General features: G+C 39.8%; 1 protein-coding gene across 1 annotated transcript in view; it reads left to right on the top strand.

Moving 5' to 3' along the window:
* Positions 1 to 2376: 2376 nt before the first annotated feature.
* The window catches only part of NTPCR (nucleoside-triphosphatase, cancer-related), a 56809-nt gene continuing 38732 nt past the window's right edge, over positions 2377 to 20453 (top strand). The window contains exons 1-3 of the mRNA XM_075532117.1: positions 2377 to 2465; positions 6409 to 6571; positions 8066 to 8162. Coding sequence (XP_075388232.1) covers positions 2432 to 2465; positions 6409 to 6571; positions 8066 to 8162 — 294 coding nt within the window. The 5' untranslated portion in view covers positions 2377 to 2431. The remainder of the gene's footprint in view (positions 2466 to 6408; positions 6572 to 8065; positions 8163 to 20453) is intronic.

Consider the following 20453-nt stretch of genomic DNA (forward strand, 5'->3'; position numbering starts at 1 on the left):
CTTCAAAGTAACATACTTGTTTTTCAACCCTTGAAAGAGGTCTTTTGCAGATTTGCCCAATCAATACATCATGTGTGTATTCCTAGAAGGATAGTGTGTCCAAGAACAATAGCTCTACATGTGATAGTTTTGTTTAATAAAGTTTTCAATCATTTTTTTGGCAATAATTTTTTGACTTACCACATGATTATTTCTTCAAGATAAAGATTCCATATCAGAAAATGTTTTAGAAATAATGATGGCAACAAACGTACAAATATGCTTGTACAATTTATGTATGAAATGTTATGAGCTGTTAAGAGCCCCCAATAAAATTTTTTAAAATTACATATCAACAACAAAAACCTATTTATAATGAATTATTAGTCCTTAACCTGACTGGAAGAAGGGCTTATTCTGAAAAACTCTTTGCTTGCAACTGTCCCTCAGACTTTAAACTCTAGGATAACCAATAGTTTCCCTGCAGCTGAAAGGCTTGTTTGAAAAGTAGGATAGTCCTGCAAAAACTATGGGTATGAACAATCAACAAAAACAAACCAAACACTTGCTTTCAGTGCTCCGGAGAGTCTGGAACCATAGATGGGAAACTGTAACGTGTTACTTGCAAACTGCTCTACTAAAGAAACGCAGGGAATCGTCTCACAGGGAGGATGTACACTAGTGCTGTAGGAAGAAAGGCTTTGACATTCTCTTAGATTATGAGCAACATTTCGAGCCAGAAAGGGACTTTGATATCCTCTTTATTTTAAATTTTGCTCCTAACTATTTTTTACTAATCTCCAATTAAGGGAAGATATTTAATGTTATTATTAAATAGTGGAGCCCTGACAGCCTAGTGATTACACATTGGGTTATTTTATAGCAAGGTCAGCAGTTTGAAACCACTAACTTTGCCTCTGGAGAAAGACGGAACTTTATATCTTTTGTAAAAATAATTAGTTTCCGAAACTCCCAGGGGGCCAGGGTAGTTCTACAGTGAATCACTGTAAGTCGAAATCGACTCCATGGAAATGAGTTTGGTTATTAAACATGTAGTTCTCTATTGTAGCATTTCCTAAAGTTACAGATCAAAAAGCTATCATAAAATGAATATATCCATGTAGCCATAACCCAAAGAAATAGTTTTTCATGTAAAGTTAACACCTAACTCTAGAATTTTTTTCATTTTGTCTGAGACACAATTCTTTAAATTCAGGTTCTCCATATGCCTGAGTTACACTAAGGGCAGCTAATAGCCACTAGAATTCTAGGCGTACCATCTAAGGAAAATGGTGATGTGAACTATTTCTGCGATGGAAAATATTACCATTAATAATTTATAAAACAAAGTGAGTGATTAAACTTGCATTTTCCAATTCTTTTATAAACTCCTCTTGTGGGTTATTAACTTTGCTAGGCCAGCTGCTTAGTGCTTCCAATTTATAGTGGAAGATAAATCTAGGTCGATGGTTACATATTTTCCTGTGATGCAACTTGCTGTGATAATGGAGTACACAAGTGCTCTGTAAATGTAGTGCTGCAGAAATGATCGTGAGAGCTACCCTGCAGAAGTGTCTATCTTTTTGTACAGAGAATTCCTTTTTAAACAGCAAGGAATCCATGGAGCCACGTAGCTGGTATATATACTGCAAGCTGAAGGGAGTCTAAGAGATCCGTGTGTGGCCACAAGCCAATTATGGTTTAAGCACTTACTGAAATTGTTTTTTTCGTCAGGATAGAGAATGATGGATAAGTCAAAGCCCTACAACAAGTTAGATTGAAAGCGTTTACAGGGAAAGTGTGGCCTCAAGGTTACTGCTACTTCCTTTCACTCACTGGAACATTTCACTTCCTTAAAGAGAGGGTGGAAACGATCTTATTCTTTGCACAAGAAAAACCCACGACTGGGGGTCTCCAGTTCGTTCCATTTATGAGATGGGGATTAATGTGCATGGCCGGCTATGGAAATCTGCCTGGTTCCGAGTGGCTCTTAGATACTGCCTGGAGCTTAGAGTCCCAGGTGCAGAATTGCAGTCTCTGGAAGCTCTAACACATCCAAGAGCCCTGGGTAAATAACTGCGATGTGCGGGAGGCCGCTACCGATTTCTTCCTTTGTGGAGGGCCCCTGGGACCAGGGTCTCCCTCGGACGGGCCATGCAGCGGTACTGCAGCTTGGGGTTAATCAGTGCACTCGCAGTCCTCACTCCCGCGCCTCAGATGCAGCCTAGAGGGGTCAAGATCTGACTCAAACGTGGCCGCGTTGTCCTAGATACAACACCGATGAAGAGCTCCGAATCCGCCGCCCGCCCTTCAGACACCCTAAGAGGCCGGCGGGCTCGGCGCGGAGCGCGCATGCGCGTTGCCGACCGCGCCGCTTCCGGCCGTGGGCGGGGCCTGGTCTCGCGAGACCGGGCGCTCTCGTCCACTGGCCCGGCTCGCGACTCTGGCGAGCATGACGCGGCACGTGTTCCTCACAGGGCCGCCAGGTAACCCCGCGCGGTGGCGGGGCTGGCGCGGCCGGTCGGCTCCCCCGACTGAGGTCTCTGGGGAGCCCGCGGGGTGGGCACTGCGAGGGCGGGGAGCGGCTGCTCGCGCACCCGGGACTTAGGTGGCGTGGCCTTTAAAGTTCCGGATGTGAAATGAGCTTGGCAGCCCTTTCAGGAAGACTGGTTTTTAATTAGAAACACGTGTAGGATTAGAAATGGTAAGAAAGGACCGGACTTGTGGTACATGCTTCTGCATTAACTAGGCATCGCATGTCAAGGTCAGGGGAGGGGCCACCGGGGTGCTGGGGGCCGCACGCCCTGTGCAGACTGGTGTTGAGTTGAGCAGACGCAGGTGCGTGGAACTAGAGCAGTAATCCCGGAGCGCACTGGCCCGAATGTTCTCTGTGGGAAGCGCTGTCCCTCAGACTCCCTGGTCCTGTTGATAGCCCATCCCATCCCCCCATGTCATATAACCGTCACTAGGCAGATTCTCCAACTTTTTTGAGTTCTCAACTGCAGAATGCGTATTGTGAGGCTTAATGTTAAACGAAGGGAGGGAGTACTAAATGTCTTACACCAAGATGCTGCACACGGGCCAAGTAGTACTAAGGGTGATGGACAAGAAAAAGGAGTCCCAAAGGCAAAGGCAAGAAGATGGACTTAGAAAAGGGGTGCCTCACCCCTGCCTTGGAATTCTCTTTTGCTTCATTTTAGCCTTTGGTGTAGCCTAAGTAGCAATGGCGATGCATGATATTGCTGACTTTGGAATTTCTTTTATACCAGTCGGGGTGGGAGAGGTAGCTCCACTTCAAAGCTAGACCATTAAGAGGGGACTTTAAGGAGTTTGTGGGAAATGGATTTAAACGTAATGTAAATTTTCCAGACTTTTTGAAGCCCCTTCCGAAAGTTGGTTTGTAAACCCATGTGGAACTTGGCATGCAGAGGTTAGCCCCAAGACATTGTATTTTCCATGATCACCCCTGCCTCATGCCTGGAGGTGGGGTGGAAGGTGGAGTGTGGCTTGACTGCCACTGGTTCTTTATTTTCTTTTTTACATTAGTTTTGTGTGGAAATAGTTTATTCAAGTACACTTTCTACTCACCCAGTTATCCAAACTTTCAAAATTTGTAACACTAGTGGGAAAAAACCTGTTGTTCACATTAATAACTTATACATGACAGTTTGAATTACAGTGCCAGAGGCTGACTCTGATGGTTAGGGTTCTGGCTGGGCCATGATTCTCCGTGCTTTGACAGTTGTGCAATGATGCAATTGTCTTCAATTTTGTAATCTGAGATAGCCATGCTCTGTTTTCCAATAACATTGGTTTAAGGTCCGTAAGTGAAGAGAAGATGTAATTCTTTACCATAACTTTCTTAAACTTGTCCACACACCCATCTCCCTTAATTTTATATCCCATCTTCTCAATGCAGTCAGAATGTCATTTTGATTAAGTTAATAGTATTGTTATATAAAAGCAGAACTATAGTAATCTATAGTTGTTAATTCGACTTTGCTTTTTATACTTTTTATTTTGAACTGAGTGAAGCAGAACAGCTTTCTATTCAGTTGTTCACATTTTGTTTCATATTATTGATGGTAATATGAAACACTTAGCCCACTTCCTTGTGTTTTTTTGTTTCCATCCCTCCTTTTCTAACCCTTCTGAACTTTGTCCTTGGGTAAATGCTGCCCCTCTGATCTCAAAGGGTTGATTATACTAAGTTGTGCCCATCTCTGCAGTGTTACTGTCCCCAGAGACCTGCTGGCTTCACCTGAACACTGAACCACGGAGGTGAATTCATTTTCTGACCTGAGGGGTGACTAATGGCCAAAGGTTCCACCAGTCTCTCTTCTAGTCTTTTTTATGATTTTGAGTTTTGTTCTACTTTTTTCTCCCACTCTATCCAGAACTTCTACTGTGATCTCTTTGTGAACTGGGTTACACTAATTGGTTTTGGTATCTCCCGAGAGCATTGCCCTGAGCACGTAGGCCCAGTGACTCATATTCTCGTTATTTGATTATATCTTTTTTTTAAATAGTTTTATTTGGAGCTCATACAACTTATCACAGTCCATACATGCATCAGTTGTGTAAAGCACATCTGTACATTCATTGCCCTCATTCTCAAAACATCTGCTCTCCACCTAAGACCCTGGCATCAGCTCATTTTTTCCTCTCCTTACCCGCTACCCCCTGCCTCATGAACCCTTGATAATTTATAAATTATTATTTTGTCGTATCTTTCCCTGTTCAATGTCTCCCTTCACCCACTTTTCTGTTGTCCATCCCCTATGGAGGAAGTCATATATAGATCCTGGTAATCGGTTCCCTCTTTCTAATCCACTCTCCCTCTACCCTCCCAGTATCGCCACTCACACCACTGGTCCTAAAGGTATCCTCTGCCCTGGAGTCCCTGTGTTTCTAGGTCCTATTTGTACCAGTGTACATCTGGTCTAGCCAGACTTGCAAAGTAGAATTTGGATCATGATAGGTAGGGGGGGGGAGCATTTATGTTTCATCGTTGCTACATTGCACCCTGACTGGCTCGTCTCCTCCCAGCGACCCTTCTGTAAGGGGATGTCCAGTGGCCTACAAATGGGCTCTGGGTCTCCACTCCACACTACTCCCCGCATTCACTATGATATGATTTTTTTGTTCTGATGATGATACCTGATCCCTTTGGCACCTTGTGATCGCACAGGCTGGTGTACTTCTTCCATGTGGGCTTTGTTGCTTCTGAGCTAGATGGCCACTTTTTTACCTTCAAGCCTTTAAGACCCCAGATGCTATATCTTTTGATAGCTGGGCACCATCAGCTCTTTTCACCACATTTGCTTATTCACCGGCTTTATCTTCAGCAGTTGTGTCGGGAAGATGAGCAATTTGATTATGTCTTAAGAACTTTTCATAACTTTGTCCCTTGTATGTTCCTGGATGTATTTGTAGCAAAGATAACTTGTTAGATGCTGTCAAGTTGATTCCAACTCCAAATGACCATGTGTCAAACAGAAAGGAAGCATAGCCTGGCCCTGTCCCACCCTCACAATTGTTCTTATATTGAGTCCATTGTTACATCCACTGTGACAATCCATCTCTTATATTTATCTCACAAAGATAAACACATACATACAAATAGCCTTTATCAAATCCATGTATACTCAAAGGTCTACTCTCACTCCAGCCTGCATATCTATCCTTGCATTGTTACCATTTGTTTCCCTTTTTGGTCCCCCTCTTTTGAGTTATGTTTGGAAGCACCTGTTTAATCAGATTTGTTAGTAGAGTAGAAGGAATGGAGGGGTCATGTGCGGAGGCTGAGCAGGTGGTAGTGCATGGGTTACGATGGGTAGGTGGTGGGGTTGAAATAAAACAATGCGTTGGAGAAGAGAATGCTTTAAGAAGTTACCAAATGGAGAGGTCTTTAATGTTATTAATGATCTTTCAGCCATGCATTCTCAGGAGGCCTAGTAATACCAGTCCATGGTGGAGTGAAGAGGTCTTGTCATTGCTAAACACATCCCAGTAGCATCTGGGAAGTTTTGAAAACGTAGTTTACAATACCCAGCCTTTGAACCAAATGTGATCAGCTTTCCTTTCTAGGTTAAAATCAGCAGCCCAAGGAAGAAAGTAAATCTAGGCTAAAACAGAGACACATTTTCTAGATTACAAATTGCACTTGAGACTGTTGACTCAGTTTTAGGATTGTATATGTGACAGAACTAATAATTTTTCACAATTTAAAAATAAATGAGTTATTTTTGATTATACTTGTTTCTACTTGAAATTAAAAAGTTTTTACACCTGGGGCAATCAAAATTAAAGATTAATATTCATAGAATTTATTTGCAACTGTTTTTCAACCCACTGTGATTGCTGTCAGAGTCGTGTGCATCCTCCAGGAAGAGTGTTTTCTAATGGCTTTTTTTTTCTTCCTTAAAGGGGTTGGAAAAACCACTTTGATCCGTAAAGCTAGCGAAGCCTTAAAGTCCTCTGGTGTGCCTGTCGATGGATTTTACACAGAAGAAGTCAGACAAGGAGGAAGAAGAATAGGATTTGACGTTGTCACTCTGTCCGGTACCCGGGGCCCTTTATCGAGAATTGGGTACTTTAATTTTTACTATGTTTTTTCATCCAAACTGCCCTACCCATGTTTGGGTTGTTGAATTCTGATCGAACAAAAGCTACATGGTTTAGTATGATTCTTGTTAGGTCCTTGGATACCCCTCTTTTTATCCTTCAGAAATTGGGCAGAAGGTTGAGCCAAATATATATATACATATATTTTATTTAAGACTGTTTGGTTTTTAGGAATTTATCAGAAAAAGAAAACAGATTGAAACCATCATATGAAAACAAATTAAAATAATAATAATCACAAACATCTGTGAACTAAGGTAGTGTCCCAGCATATTTCACAAATATTTCAGGGATGAAGCCTTCATAATAATCCTCTGAGGTAGTTACCCTATTTTATATAGAATTAGCCCTATTTTTTAGACTAGGAAAGCACAACGTAGGGAGGTCAGGTAACTTGCCCCAGGTTACAGCTAAAAAGGACCACATGTTTTGACAGGGACCTTTATGTTTCACTCTGCCTGTATTTTCGAGCCTTACTCCCCTATAAGGAGCTCTGGTAGCATAGTGAGTTAAGTGTTGAGCTGCTAACCACAAGGTTGGTGATTCAAAGCTGACAGGCACTCTCCAGGAGAATGGGAAGGCTGTCTTTCCCCATAAACATTGACTCACTGAGGAGCAGTTAGTTCTACTCTGTCCATAGTGTCGATGTGAGTGAGAATCATTTCGATGGCACCGGCCTGGTTTATTGAGGTTTGTAGTTGTTCCCATATGGTTTTCAGTTAATCGAGTCATAATCATACAAGTAATGGACAAACCAGGTTGATTTCTACTATATCTGATATTTTGAGATATTAGTATTACACACATTCAAGGTTCCCTAAGAAATATTATGTTTACTGCACATAAATTATGATCCATTATTTTTAAATATCTGCTGCCTCCTTCCTACAAGCTTCACAATAACAAACAGTGACTCTGGCCCTTTGGAACACAACCATCTCACAGAGAAATCGGTCACATGCTCTCTGGTTACTAAGAATGTAACAACATTCTAGTCCACTGGTCCATCACTAATTGTCATATTCGGAAAATCTGAAGAACTCTTTTAATGTAAGCAGGTGGCATTGGTGAGTGTGTAAACTGATACTGCTTTCCAGAGAAGGGGGTGTGGAATTTAATCACATACTCATAACCAAATTTACTGCCATCGAGTCAACTTCAAATCATACTTCACGTCAAACTTACCCCATTGAATCCAGACCTATTTTCACTCTGCAGTTCTTAGCCCCTTTCCCACACCAATATTCCAAGTTGGTTGCTGTCTTCCATTGTAAGTTCAGGTCCATTGTTCACTTCTAGGTCACTCATGGGAAAAGGTAAATCAGACCAGCTTGTTTGTGTCCATGGTTTTAAAGGGTGATGTAGTACATATTGAAGACCAGAGTCTCAGTGGAGTAGCTCAAAACCTAAAATTAATACAAGAAACTTTCAACAAAGTACGTAATGTCTTTTCATTCAGGTCAGAGCCTCGACCTGGAAAGCATGAAAACCGAGTTGGACAGTACGTGGTTGATCTGACTTCCTTTGAGCAGTTGGCCCTTCCTGTCATGAGGCATGTAAGTAGTATGTGGTTTGACTTGCTGGCCCAATTTGCTCTAAGTGCACTTTGGGAATTCACTCACCTTGGGACTAGGGTGGCTGTTATTCTACTGAGTGTGATGTGGCTTCTCTTTGTGGTTTTGATTTGTAGTTCCTTGATGAATAATGATGCTGATCTTCTTTCATGGGCTTATTCCATTTATATAATTTTTTGGAGAGATGTCTATTCAAATTTTTGCCCATTTTTTTAATTGGGTTACCTTTTTTTGTTACTGAGTTACCAGTGATGTGTGTTGTTTGTAACAAGTCTATTACCAATTGTATGATATGGAAGTTATTTTCATCTATTTTGTGGGTTATCTTTTTATTTTCTTCATAGTACTCATTGTTTGAAGCAAAATATTTTTTATTTTTGAAAAGTTTATTTTTCTTTTGTTCCTAGTGTTTTATCAAAGAATGCCTTAGCCAAAGTTCATGAAAATTAGCTCCTATGTTTTCTTACATAATAGTTTTATAGTTTTGTTGTCATATTTAGGTTTCTGAGCCATTTAAAAGATAATTTTTATATATGATCTGAAGTATGGATCCCACTTCTTTCTTTGCACATAGATTTCCAGTTGACCCAACACCATTTATTAAAAAGACTGTCCTTCACTCTATTGACTTGTTCTTGTGCCTTGTGCCTTGTGGAAAATCAGTTAACCATAAATGTTGTTAGGTACTATATTTCTGTTGGGTAACAGTTCTGACCCATAGCAACCCTATGCACAACAGAACAAAACACTATACAATCCTGTGCCATCCTCATAATGGTTCCTATACCTTGGTCCATATAGAAGGATTTATTTCTGGGCTTTGAATTATGTTCTGTCTATCCTTTTATCAGTACCACACTATTGTGTCCTAGCATTTCAGTTGCAAAGTATCGAATCTGTAGATAATTTTGGAGAGTATTACTATCTTAACAGTGGTCTTTTAATCTATTAACATAATTTATCTGTTTATTTTTATCTTCATCTTAGTTTAAATTATACCTAAGCATTTTACTCATACTGATGCTATTGTCAATGGAATTGTTTCCTTAACTTTTTATAGAATGTTCAAAATGTATGGTATACTTTTATATATTGATTTTGTGTCCTTTAACCACAGAAGCCCTGGTGGCCTAGTGGTTAGTATTGGACTGCAGTATGTAAGGTCCAAAGTTCGAAAACAGCCACTTGTTGGAAGAAAGGTGGGGCTTTCCACTCCCTTAAACCGCTACAGTGTTTGAAACTTACAGGGTCAATTCTCCCCTTTCTTAAATTAATGTCGCTGTGTGTTGGCATTGACTCAATGGTAGTGAGTTTGGTTTTTTTTGGTCTACAACCTTCTCAATGAATTTATCATTTCTTAGAATTTTTAAAATGGAATCCTTAAGTTTAAATTATACTATAAATAGTAAAAACAAAACAGACTCACTGCCATTCAGTCAATGCCAATTCATATTGACCCTACAGTACAGGGTAGAACTGTCCCTGTTAGTTAGTGACACTAACTTTACAGAAGGAGAAAGCTCCTTGGCTGGTGTTTATGGACTGTTGACTTTGTGGATCACACATAACTATGCCACCAACACATGTGGACCACCAACCACATAACATGCCACCAACTATGTGGACCAACACATAACTATGCCACCAGGCTTCTAAATACTTTTTATTCTCTTGCCTGATTTCTTTGGTTTGGACCTCCAGTACAGTGTTGTATAGTGAGGGTGAGAGCAGATAACATGGTCTCTTTATCTGAGGAGGAAAACATTCAGCGCTTTACTATTGTGTATAATGTTAGCGTTGAGTATTTTTATAGATGATCTCCTTCAGATTGAAGTTTTGCATGCTTCTGTAATAAAAAAGGGTTAGATTTTTTTTGTCAAATCCTTGTTACAGGTATCTTTATTATTGAAATAGTTTGGTAATTTGCCAATTTTATCTAAGCTGTACAATTTATTGACATACAGTTGTTCAGAGTATCTTCATATAATTTTATTTTCTAACATTAGTGATGTCCCTTCTTTTGTCCTTGATTTTAGTTATTTATGTCTGCTCCCTGTTTTTCTTGGTCAGTCAATCTAGCAAATAGATTGTGTGATGGTTTAAGTTGTATGCCAGCTTGCCTGGGATGTGATTGTTAGTGGTTTGGCAGTTATGTAATGATGTCCTCCTCTCCCATTTTATTCTCTAATACAATGTAATCATTTCCATGATGAAATGCAATATAATGTAATCACTCCCATGATGAGATCTGCTATGAGCTGCCAAGTTGTTGAAAGGGAGTTACTTCAAAAGGAAAGAGAGGAAAGAACTAGGAGGCAAAGGACATTTATAGAGGTCTAAATGCAGGCATGTACATATGTCAATATGTTTATATATGATGATGGGGAAATAAATCTATGTGCATATATTAATAGGTTTAGTATTAAGGTAGCATATGGACATTGGGCCTTTACTCAAGTACTCCCTCAATGCAGGAACACTTTGTTCTGTTAAACTGGCATTCCATGGTGCTCACCTTCCCAACACAACTGCTGAATGTGGGTGCATAAGCAAATGTGAAGAAAGCTTATGGTGCCCGGCTATCAACAGATACAGTGTCTGGGGCCTTAAAGACTTGAAGGTAAACAAGCAGCCATCTAGCTGAGAAGCAACCAAGCTCACATGGAAGAAGCACACCAGCCTGTGCGATCATGGGATGTCAATGGAATCAGGTATCAGGCATCAAAGAACAAAAAAAATCATATCATTATGAATGAGGGGAGTATGGAGTGGGGACCCAAAGCCAATACGTAGGCAACTGGAGATCCCCTTACAGAAGGATCGTGGGGGAGGAGATGGGCCAGTCAGGGTGAAGTATAGCACCGATGAAACATACAGCTTTCCTCTAATTCTTTAATGTTTCCTCCCCCTCCCCCACTATCATGATCCCAATTCTACCTTACAAATCCGGCAAGACCAGAGTCTGTACACTGGTATAGATCAGAGCTGGAAACACAGGGAATCCAAGACAGATAAACCCCTCAGGACCAATAATGGGAGTAGCGATACCGGGAGCGTAAGAGGAAGGTGGGGGAGGACGGGGGAATTGATCACAATGATCTACACATAACTCCCTCCCTGGGGGACAGACAACAGAAAAGTGGGTGAAGGGAGACATCGGACAGTATAATACACGACAAAATAATAATAATTTATAAATTATCAAGGATCTGTGAGCATGGGAGGAAGGGGAAAAATGAGCTGATACCAAGGGCTCAAGTAGAAAATGTTTTGAGAATGATGATGGCAAAAATGTACAAATATGCTCGACACAATGGATGTATATATGGACTGTGATAAGAGCTGTACGAGCCCCCAATAAAATGGTTTTTTTTAGAAAGGGATTACTTCAAGGGCATGGCCTGCATCCAACATATATGAATGTTCTGGCAAAACTCTAGCTTTATCTTCACACTGGATTCTACTTTTGGCTTGTTATTGTTTTGCTTCTTGGGACTTGAGCCAGTAGCCTGCCATACTGCCCGCTGATTTTGGATTTGTTGATTTCTACAGCCTTTGAGCCAACAGCCTACCATCTGACTGGTCAGTTACAAGAGTCTAACCTGATGGAGAAGTAGCTAACCAGATGACTGATCCACAGTCTTGTAAACCATTTCCTTGAATCTCTCTCTCTCCACATACCTGTGAAGGGGCCTCAAGTTCACGGAAAAATATAATTTAAAGATAATGGAGCATTTTTTCATGAAATTTTGGAGCCGCTTCATACATATATAAGCTTCACTAGTTTTATAATTCTGTAGCAAATTTGGCCTAAGAGATTTAGCATAAAGAGTGAGAAATAAAACTTAAAGATGAATTTTCTAAGTTGGCTCTCAATTCTGACCAGTCTTAAAGGCACTGTTAATCCATGGCATAGATATATCAAAGTTATGGTGAGAAGCAAAGCTCTGGGTGAACACATAATTCATATTTCAAATAATTTTCTTAGATTGAGAAGTATAGGGAAGCTAATAGGTTGGTCTCAATTTTGTTAGACAAAGTGATAAAAGAAAGAGATGAACTAATGACTTAGGAATCACAGCTTAAGTACTACATAAAAAAAAATTAAAGTTGCAACTTGTTCCCTGAAAGAAAGTCTTATTTCTTGCTATTTGGCTTGTCATCTAATATTGATAAAAACCTAACCCAGTGTGTAAGTGTATGGCTGGCTGAATTATCCAGTTGATTTCCCAACCTGGAGTAGTGTTTGACGTTAAAGTGAAGGCACTGATTGGGAAAAAATTGAATCCTAAAATATAGGATGGGGACATATGGTATAATAAAGAAGCTGACAATGTTGAACTATTAAATTCTGTTAGATCATTCCTGATCACAGAACCAAATCTCTTATCCCCATCTGATGAGATTGACCCAGCTGTGCCCAGTGAGTGTTGAGCTACTGCTTAGAGTGGCATCTGGGTTTTTATCTGAGGCCGATGCCTTGTAAGATAGTGCTGTAAGATACTCAAGACACAATTTCTACACCACGCTGTTTTACTTCTTACCTCTAACTAGACCTAAAGTCCCTGCAAGTTCCAAAAGTAAAGTACAAAGTGGAATCCAGGAAGAAGTATGCTATATTCCAAAAGAGCTGCTTGATTTTTCTTAAGTGCACAAAAACCTGTACAATTTTTGTGGAAATGGTGATTACTAATGTGAGTTAATGGTATAAGGAACAGAAAGTTGGACTAGCATGCCTTTGTGGACATGGGTTGACTAAGCACAGATGCTTCATTCACTGTTCAGTTTGAAATTTTAAGAAAGGATCTAGTAGCTTTTTGGTTGGGTCACTGAAACATGGATTCCATGGTGGCCTGCACTAAATCAAGTTGAAAGAATCATTAAGAAGGAATTCAAAGGCTTAAGGAAATTGGCATATTAGACTGGATATCTCCGATTAAGTTCCACAGAGCACTTGGAATACTCAGAAGATACATTTTTTTACCACAACGGTGAGGAACAAGTTTGTGAACAGCCCCAGCCCCAGAGTCGTATTGTAAGAGTGGCTGAATTACAATGCTAATTGAATTCCTAGCCCCAAATGGGACCTGAAGTTAAAATGAGTGCCTTGATTGGAAAGAAAGGGAATCGAGAATTCTTGAAGACAGGTGTGATAACTATCTTGTATAAATCAGATTTGATAGTGATAACTGCCAAATTGAATTAACTACAATGGACCTTATGGTGATAGTATTAAGTGGTAATACTTAATCAATGAAGACAAGGTGGACATGGTTACTATAATAGCAGAGTCAAAGCCTTCATCCATCAGTATAGTCTGACTTATAAGGGACTTATGGCATTGGGCACTGTGCATATGTGGATAGAAATCTATCTAGTATTTACTTGTATAAATGGAAGAATTCTAGGTCATAGGTCAAATGAATGGCAGTCTAACTTGCATCAAGAGTAGAGAGTTATGGCCCCTCAATCTGTTCCAAGACTTGAGTCAGTTTACAGACCCACAACCCTTTCAGGGTTGGGTAGGTTGGATCCCCTTGGGAAAGGAATTTTCTCCCAGCTTTACCTGAAGGCATTTACCAGAGTGTTCACTGGGGAAAAGGAAATAGATTTTCTGGAGATTACTGGACACTAGCTTTGAATTGATCCATTCCAGGTGACATAAAATATTGTGGCCCACCAAGAGTCAAGGTAGCTAAGATTCATCACAAAGTGGGTCGTGGGTCCACAAATGCATTCTGTAGTGATTTCCATAGTTTCAAACTATCTGATTTGAATAGACCTACTTAGCAGCTGGCAGAACCCTTACCCTGCATCTCTGACATGTAGAATCAGAGCTATGATGGTGGAAAAGGCCAAGTGGAAGTCATTGGAACTGCACCTAGGAAGAGAGTAAACCAAATGTAGTAGTGCCTCATCCCTTTTAGGAATTGCAGAGGTTATGCCTGGAATGATTTCAGATCTGGTGATTCTTAGCACATTTCCACTTAACTGGCCTGTGTGGCCTGCTTAAAAAGTAGATGAATCTCGCTGCCTTCTACCTTCTGCTGCTTTAGTGTAACTGACTGCATATAGAGGGGAGCTTCAAAACGTTCACGAGAAATTGAATGAAAAGATAATGGAATTTTTTTCTCATACACTGAAGCCCTCTCCTGTGTGTACACACAATGGGCTCAGGCACAGGAACGGTTGTGAGGCGGTGCTTCCTTCTGTTGTGCATGGGCTTGCTGTGGTTAGAACTGCCTCGAGGGTCTCCGACAGCAACATCTTTGCCTGAACTGCCCTCCCTTCAGTGTTGGGTCCTCGAGGTTTTTTAATCACCATGTTGGAACTTTGCAACAAAACGTACATTTTGTTCTCTAGCCTGGTGATTTTGGGGGAGAGATCTAAACGTGGAAGTGCTAGGTGAAGGGTAGGAATATTTAAGGTTGCTGAAGAATGCTTCAATGTTCCTGTGAGGCTGTGCCACCATATAATCCCAGGACTTTGTGTGAGAATGTTTGCCCTGATGTCCGTTGATACTGTGCCAGTTCTGCATGTCACAATGCGTTCCATATGAAAACACTCCTCTTTGGCCTGATTTGCATTTTAAAGCTAGTAATACAGTTATATCTTCAGTTTATTGGCTATTTATTGTAGCTTATATTCTCAATTGTATGTACATTCTTCTTTCCATGTCTTTTCTTTAGACTTAAATCTTTTGTAAAGTAAATAACATTTTTCTTTTTGAATATTCATTTTCCCTATATTCTCTATTTGTCACATTATTTGTGGTGTTTGATTTTTCTGTGTGTGTGTGTGCGCGCGCGCACGCACACGTATGGAGCATTGTGTAAATCTTTCATCTATCCCTATTCAGAGTAGTTTGAATATGTTGCCTGTGAGTCTTCATTTGTGTGTTTGAAAAGAAATTATACGTATGGTTGTATTCCAGTTTGGTTTATTTTGACTGTAATATAAAGTGAGACTCAATGATTTTTGCCCTCAAATACTTAGCCAGTTTTCTAAGGCCATTTTCCATTAGCTTATTATGCTTCATTAGTTATATTATAAAATGTGCATTGTGTGACTATGTGTGTGGTTTACGGACTATATGTTTAATTTCATTGTTTGATTCTTCCAGCAGAGCTACATCAGTCATTATTAGTATATTTTAAGGAATTTATTCTTCCAAAGAATACCAGTGGTGATAATAAGAGTAACGGTGGCAGTGGTAGCAGTAGCAGTAGTGGTTGTTGTCATCATTGTTGTGAGCTGTCACTGAGTCAGTTCTTACTCACGGCAACCCCATCTGTTGTGGAGCACGAGTGCTCCATACGATTTCCAAGACTGTGCCCTCATGGAAATATCAGTACCCCCATCTCTATAGGCTCTACCAGGTGGGCTAGTTGTCAAGTGTGTCACTGTTTGTGTCATCCCAAGATAATAATAGTAGTAATAAAACAGCTCCTGTAGGGTGATTAATGACTGGTGATCCCATGTGTGTCAGAGTAGAACTGATGCATAGGATTTTCAATGGCTGATTTTTTTTTTTGGAAGCAGATTACCAGGCCTTTCTTTCAAGTTGTCTCTAAGTGGACTTGAACCTCCAACTTGTTGGTTCACAACCAATTGTTCATTGCAACCCAGATATCAGTAACCCAGATATGGTAACTCCTGTAATATTAATAGTTAACATTTGTTGAGTGTAGACTATGTGCTGTGCTGTTTTGCACGTGAAGAAGCTGAGGCTTCGGTAGAAAGTACCTTGCTCAGGGAGCCACGGCTTTCAATATTAGAGCTGGCATGAATCAAGATTCTGTTGTTCATTTAGAAATTCTATGTGGAGTGATTGAAATTATTCAAGACTATAGATATTTTTAATTTGAAGGATCTTAATTCTCAAATGATCTTCTCTCTTTACAGTATGAGGTGTTTTAAAAAAGTTTATGGAAAAATGGAATTAAAAATTAAACGTGAAAATATATAAACTTATTTTCACAGTATAATTATCAATGCACTTTTGTAACCAATAGTGGCAGCCATTTAGTTGATCCCTACAGAACTGAGTGTCCTGAGAATTTAATCATATCAATGCCGTGTTTCTTACATTATTTATTGAAAAAATAGGTACCATTTAAAGATCTTTCAAGATTAGGAAACCAGTAGGAGTCAAGCATTAAATCAGGACTGTACAGTTATGGCTAGTGATTTCCCACAGAAACACTTTCAAAATTGCCCTTTGGAGGAGTAGAATGAGTAAGAGCATCGTTGTGGTAGAGTTTGTGTAACTTTCTCAGAACAGTTTCTAATAAGCAGAACTTACCGTGCTTTGGCTCTCCAAAATATCAGCAAGCAAAATACCATCAGCAACCCCCAAACCATTGCTGGGACCTTTTCTCTTGACCAGTCTACTTGTGTTTTGGTGGAACACTTCCCCCTTCTGTTAGCCATTGTGCTTTGCTTTCATGATAATAGTGTTAAGGTCGTGTTTTAAATTGTTATATTTCTTTGAAGAAAGTCTTCAGGATTTTGATTTCACTTGTTTAAAATTTCTCCTCTTGCTTGGAGCTGATCTGGGAATCAACCTTTATGGTTCCCATGCAACAGAAAGTTTGCATGACTATGTAAACTGAACTGATTGAGATGTCTATGGCCTTGGCCATTGCTTCTGCTGTGAATTGCATTTCTTCTCCAGTGAGGGCCTGAACTAGGTTACTTTTGTCATCTAAAATGAATGTGATGTTCTCCCACTCAGGGCTTTATTTTCAACACGGTTTCCTCCCTTTTTAAAATGAGTTATTCATTTGCAAACAGCTGATTTTTGGGGTTCATTGTCCCTGTAAACGTTTTATAAAGCATAAATGATTTCACAGTTTTTCCACTCCGGCTTCACTGTAAATTCGATGTTTGTGCTAGCATCTTTTTTTTAGCAGGATTTTTGTTGCTCTGGTAGGGGCTTTTTTTTTTTAATCATTTTATTGGGGACTCATACAATTCTTATCACCATCTATACATACATCATTGTGTCAAGTGCATATGTACATTTGTTGCCATCCTCATTCTCAAAACATTTGCTTTCTACTTGAGTTCTTGGTATCAGCTTCTCATTTTCTCCCTCCCCCCCCCCACCTCATGAACCCTTCATCATTCATAAATTATTATGTTGTCATATCTTACACTGTCCGACGTCTCCCCCTGCCCTCTTCTCTGCTGTCTATCCCCCAGGAAGGAGGCTGTACGTAGATTCTTGCAGTCAGTTCCCCCTTTCTACCTCACATTCTCTCCACCCTCCAGGCATTGCCACTCTCACCACTGGTCCTGGAGGAGTCATCTGTCCTGGATTCCCTGTGTTTCCAGTTGCTATCTGTACCTATGTATAACCTCTGGTATAGCCAGATTTGTAAGGTAGAATTGGGATCATGATAGTGAGGGTGGGGTAGTATTTAAGAACTAGAGGAAAGTTATATGTTTCATCATTGCTACCCTGCACCCTGACTGGCTCATCTCCTCCCCACAACCCTTCAGTAAGGGGGTGTCCGGTTGACTGCCGGCTTTGAGTCTCTCCTCTGCACTCACACATTTACAATGATATGATTTTTTGTTCCTTGATTCTTGATACCTGGTCCCTTCGACAGCTCACGGGTAGGGACTTTTTAAAGCTGATATCTTACCCTTCAGAGTGCTCCAGAGTAGCTCCTCTACAGACACAGTATAAAAAGCCAGCCCCAGTTTATTTTGTTGCAAACATCTTTTGAAATCCATGCATAGTTTTTCATGATACATATTTCCCATGAACTTTTTGAAAACTTCTCATGTCACTTGCCAGTTTTTCCTTTAATTTTTTCTTGGTAAGTTTATTTACAGATGTTATCTATTTTCTGTTACTATTTTATACTTAGGATATTTTTTCCCTTCAGTTTTTTAGTGTTCAGAGACTGAGAGGGTAAGGCTGGCCTTTTTCTTGATTTATCTTTTGGGTAGCCTTACTGATTCTTTTGCTAAAATTTGGCTCAATGAAAAATTTAACATTTGTAGTTATTCAATATCACTCATACAAGAAGCTAACGGGCAATTGTAATATTTTCCAGAACAAAGGATGCTTACTTAACACCTGGCGTTCTGGGTTGGGATACCATTATTCAAAAAACTCTGTATAAGGGACAGTAGACTAGTATCAAGATCCAGGAAGAGCAATATAGTTCAAGCCTTATACATTCCTATTTTGATTAAACCAAGGCTTCCATAGGATATAGGTGTTGAGAATAGCATTGGCTTTTGATTCTGATCAAGACTCTGGTACAGATCTTAGCCTTCATTTGTAGGTTGAAGGACTTTTGTGTAGGGAAAGGTTGTTTTCTGAACACTTGACCTGACTGGCAGAGCTTGGTGTTTCAGACCAGTGGGCTTCAAAAAGGATGCACACAGATCAAGTTCTAGTTAGGAGGCTTCCTGGAGAAAATTTGACGAGAACTTAAACATCCCTTTAGAATGTCCTTCACTGTTGTCAGCAAAGTGGAATGTGCTTTGCTTCTCACGTTTATCTTCTTTGTGCCTCCTGATCACACAACATGAGTCAGGGCATTTGAAAAACTCCCTGGTGCAAGCATGAGAATGAATTTCAAAATTCTTCATGAAAACATTTCTGTAATGGATCAAAATGACTTAAATCTCAGTGCAAAGTTGACTTTGCGGTTTAATTGAAAGATTTGTCTTAGCAACCCTTATGTGTTAGGTTAGGTTCTCTAGAGAAGCAAAACCAGTGACACTTGTATGTGCTGTATAAAGAAAGAGAGTTAGATCAAGAGTCTTCAAGGAGACAAAAAACAAAAACAAAAAAAAGCTCTGCTGGGCGGAACTTTCGTGGTATGCTTTTTTCCCATTATGCTTCCAGTCAAGCAACTCTAGTCTGAGTTAGTGCACCCAGTGGCATTGCCTGGGAAGGTTCTCTCTGGTCACAGTGAATTTTTTTGTAAAAGCGGTTTCACTCGAACCTCATGTTTGCGATGGTCAATTTAAGAGGACAGGGTGTTGTTGTGAAGTTTTGTTTCCTGCTCAGGAAAAATGCTGCAGAAACTGTTGTGATGTTAAACACAGCCTACAAGGACAGCACTATGGGAAAAACTCACATATACAAGTGGTTTTCTCATTTCAAAAAAGGTGAAATCTCAATTGATGACAAACCTTGGTCTGGATGTCCAGTGGACAAAATTGTCAACTCATATTGCATTTTCAGTTCATTCCACCACGTTCAGACTGTTAATCAAGCTGTATATTTAGAGGTTCTGAAAGAATTGCGTTACCAGTATGCGACAAAAAAAGGCCTGATTTGTGGCAGATGGAGGACTGGTTTTGCCACCATGACAATGCACCTGCTCAGTGTGCTAGTTTTGGGCAAAAAGCAGCCTAGCTTTCTTGCCTCACGCACCTTACTCACTCAACCTCGTTCCCTTTGACTTCTCTTTGTTTCTGTGAATGAAGAGGGACATAAAAGGACAGTAATTTGACAACACAGAAGAGGTGAAGAAAAAAAAAAGAGGGAGGTACTGTCAGCCATACAAACAGATGCGTTTGAAAAATGTTTCCAACAGTGGATTCGCACATTAGACAAATGTATTAAGTGTAATGGAGAGTACTTTGAAGGTGATAAGGTTGTTTTATTAAAAATATATTAAATATGTAGCTTTGAAAAAAAATGCATTTTTGAGGGTACCCTCGTAGATCTCCTCATGGGGGACGACTACATCACATCACAACTGCCAGAAAAACACGGCACAACCAAATTGACAGCCTTAACCTTCTCAGTACCCTTTATCCAGAGTCACCTATGGTTTTTTACATTTTAAATACTTTTTCTATTGTCTGTTTGCTCTCCTCTGCCATGTGCGTTTTTGGTGTGTGTTTGTATAAATACACGATATTTGAAGAATTGTTTAAAAGTGTGTTGTAATCATCAGACTAATTTATCCCTAAATGTTTTAGGATAGTTTTCCTAAGCATAAGGATATTTTCTCTTGCATATTCGGTACAGTTATCAACAGGAATAAATTTAGCATTAATAAAATACTTTGCCATTCCTATTCCAATTTTTTCATTCATGTTAATAAAGTTCTGTGTGGTATTTCCCTTCAGTTCACAATCTAATTTAGGCTGAGGTATTGCATTTAATTATCATATCTCCATAACTACCTTTACCTTTAACCTGGAACTTTTCCATACTAATTCTTTGATTTTTTTTTATAAATGAAAATTTATAAAACTATAGCTCCCTTCATCCCTTTGTTAATAGAATGC

Source organism: Tenrec ecaudatus, chromosome 1 (assembly GCF_050624435.1).
Source record: "Tenrec ecaudatus isolate mTenEca1 chromosome 1, mTenEca1.hap1, whole genome shotgun sequence".
In the NCBI taxonomy this organism is placed as follows: Eukaryota; Metazoa; Chordata; class Mammalia; order Afrosoricida; family Tenrecidae; genus Tenrec; species Tenrec ecaudatus.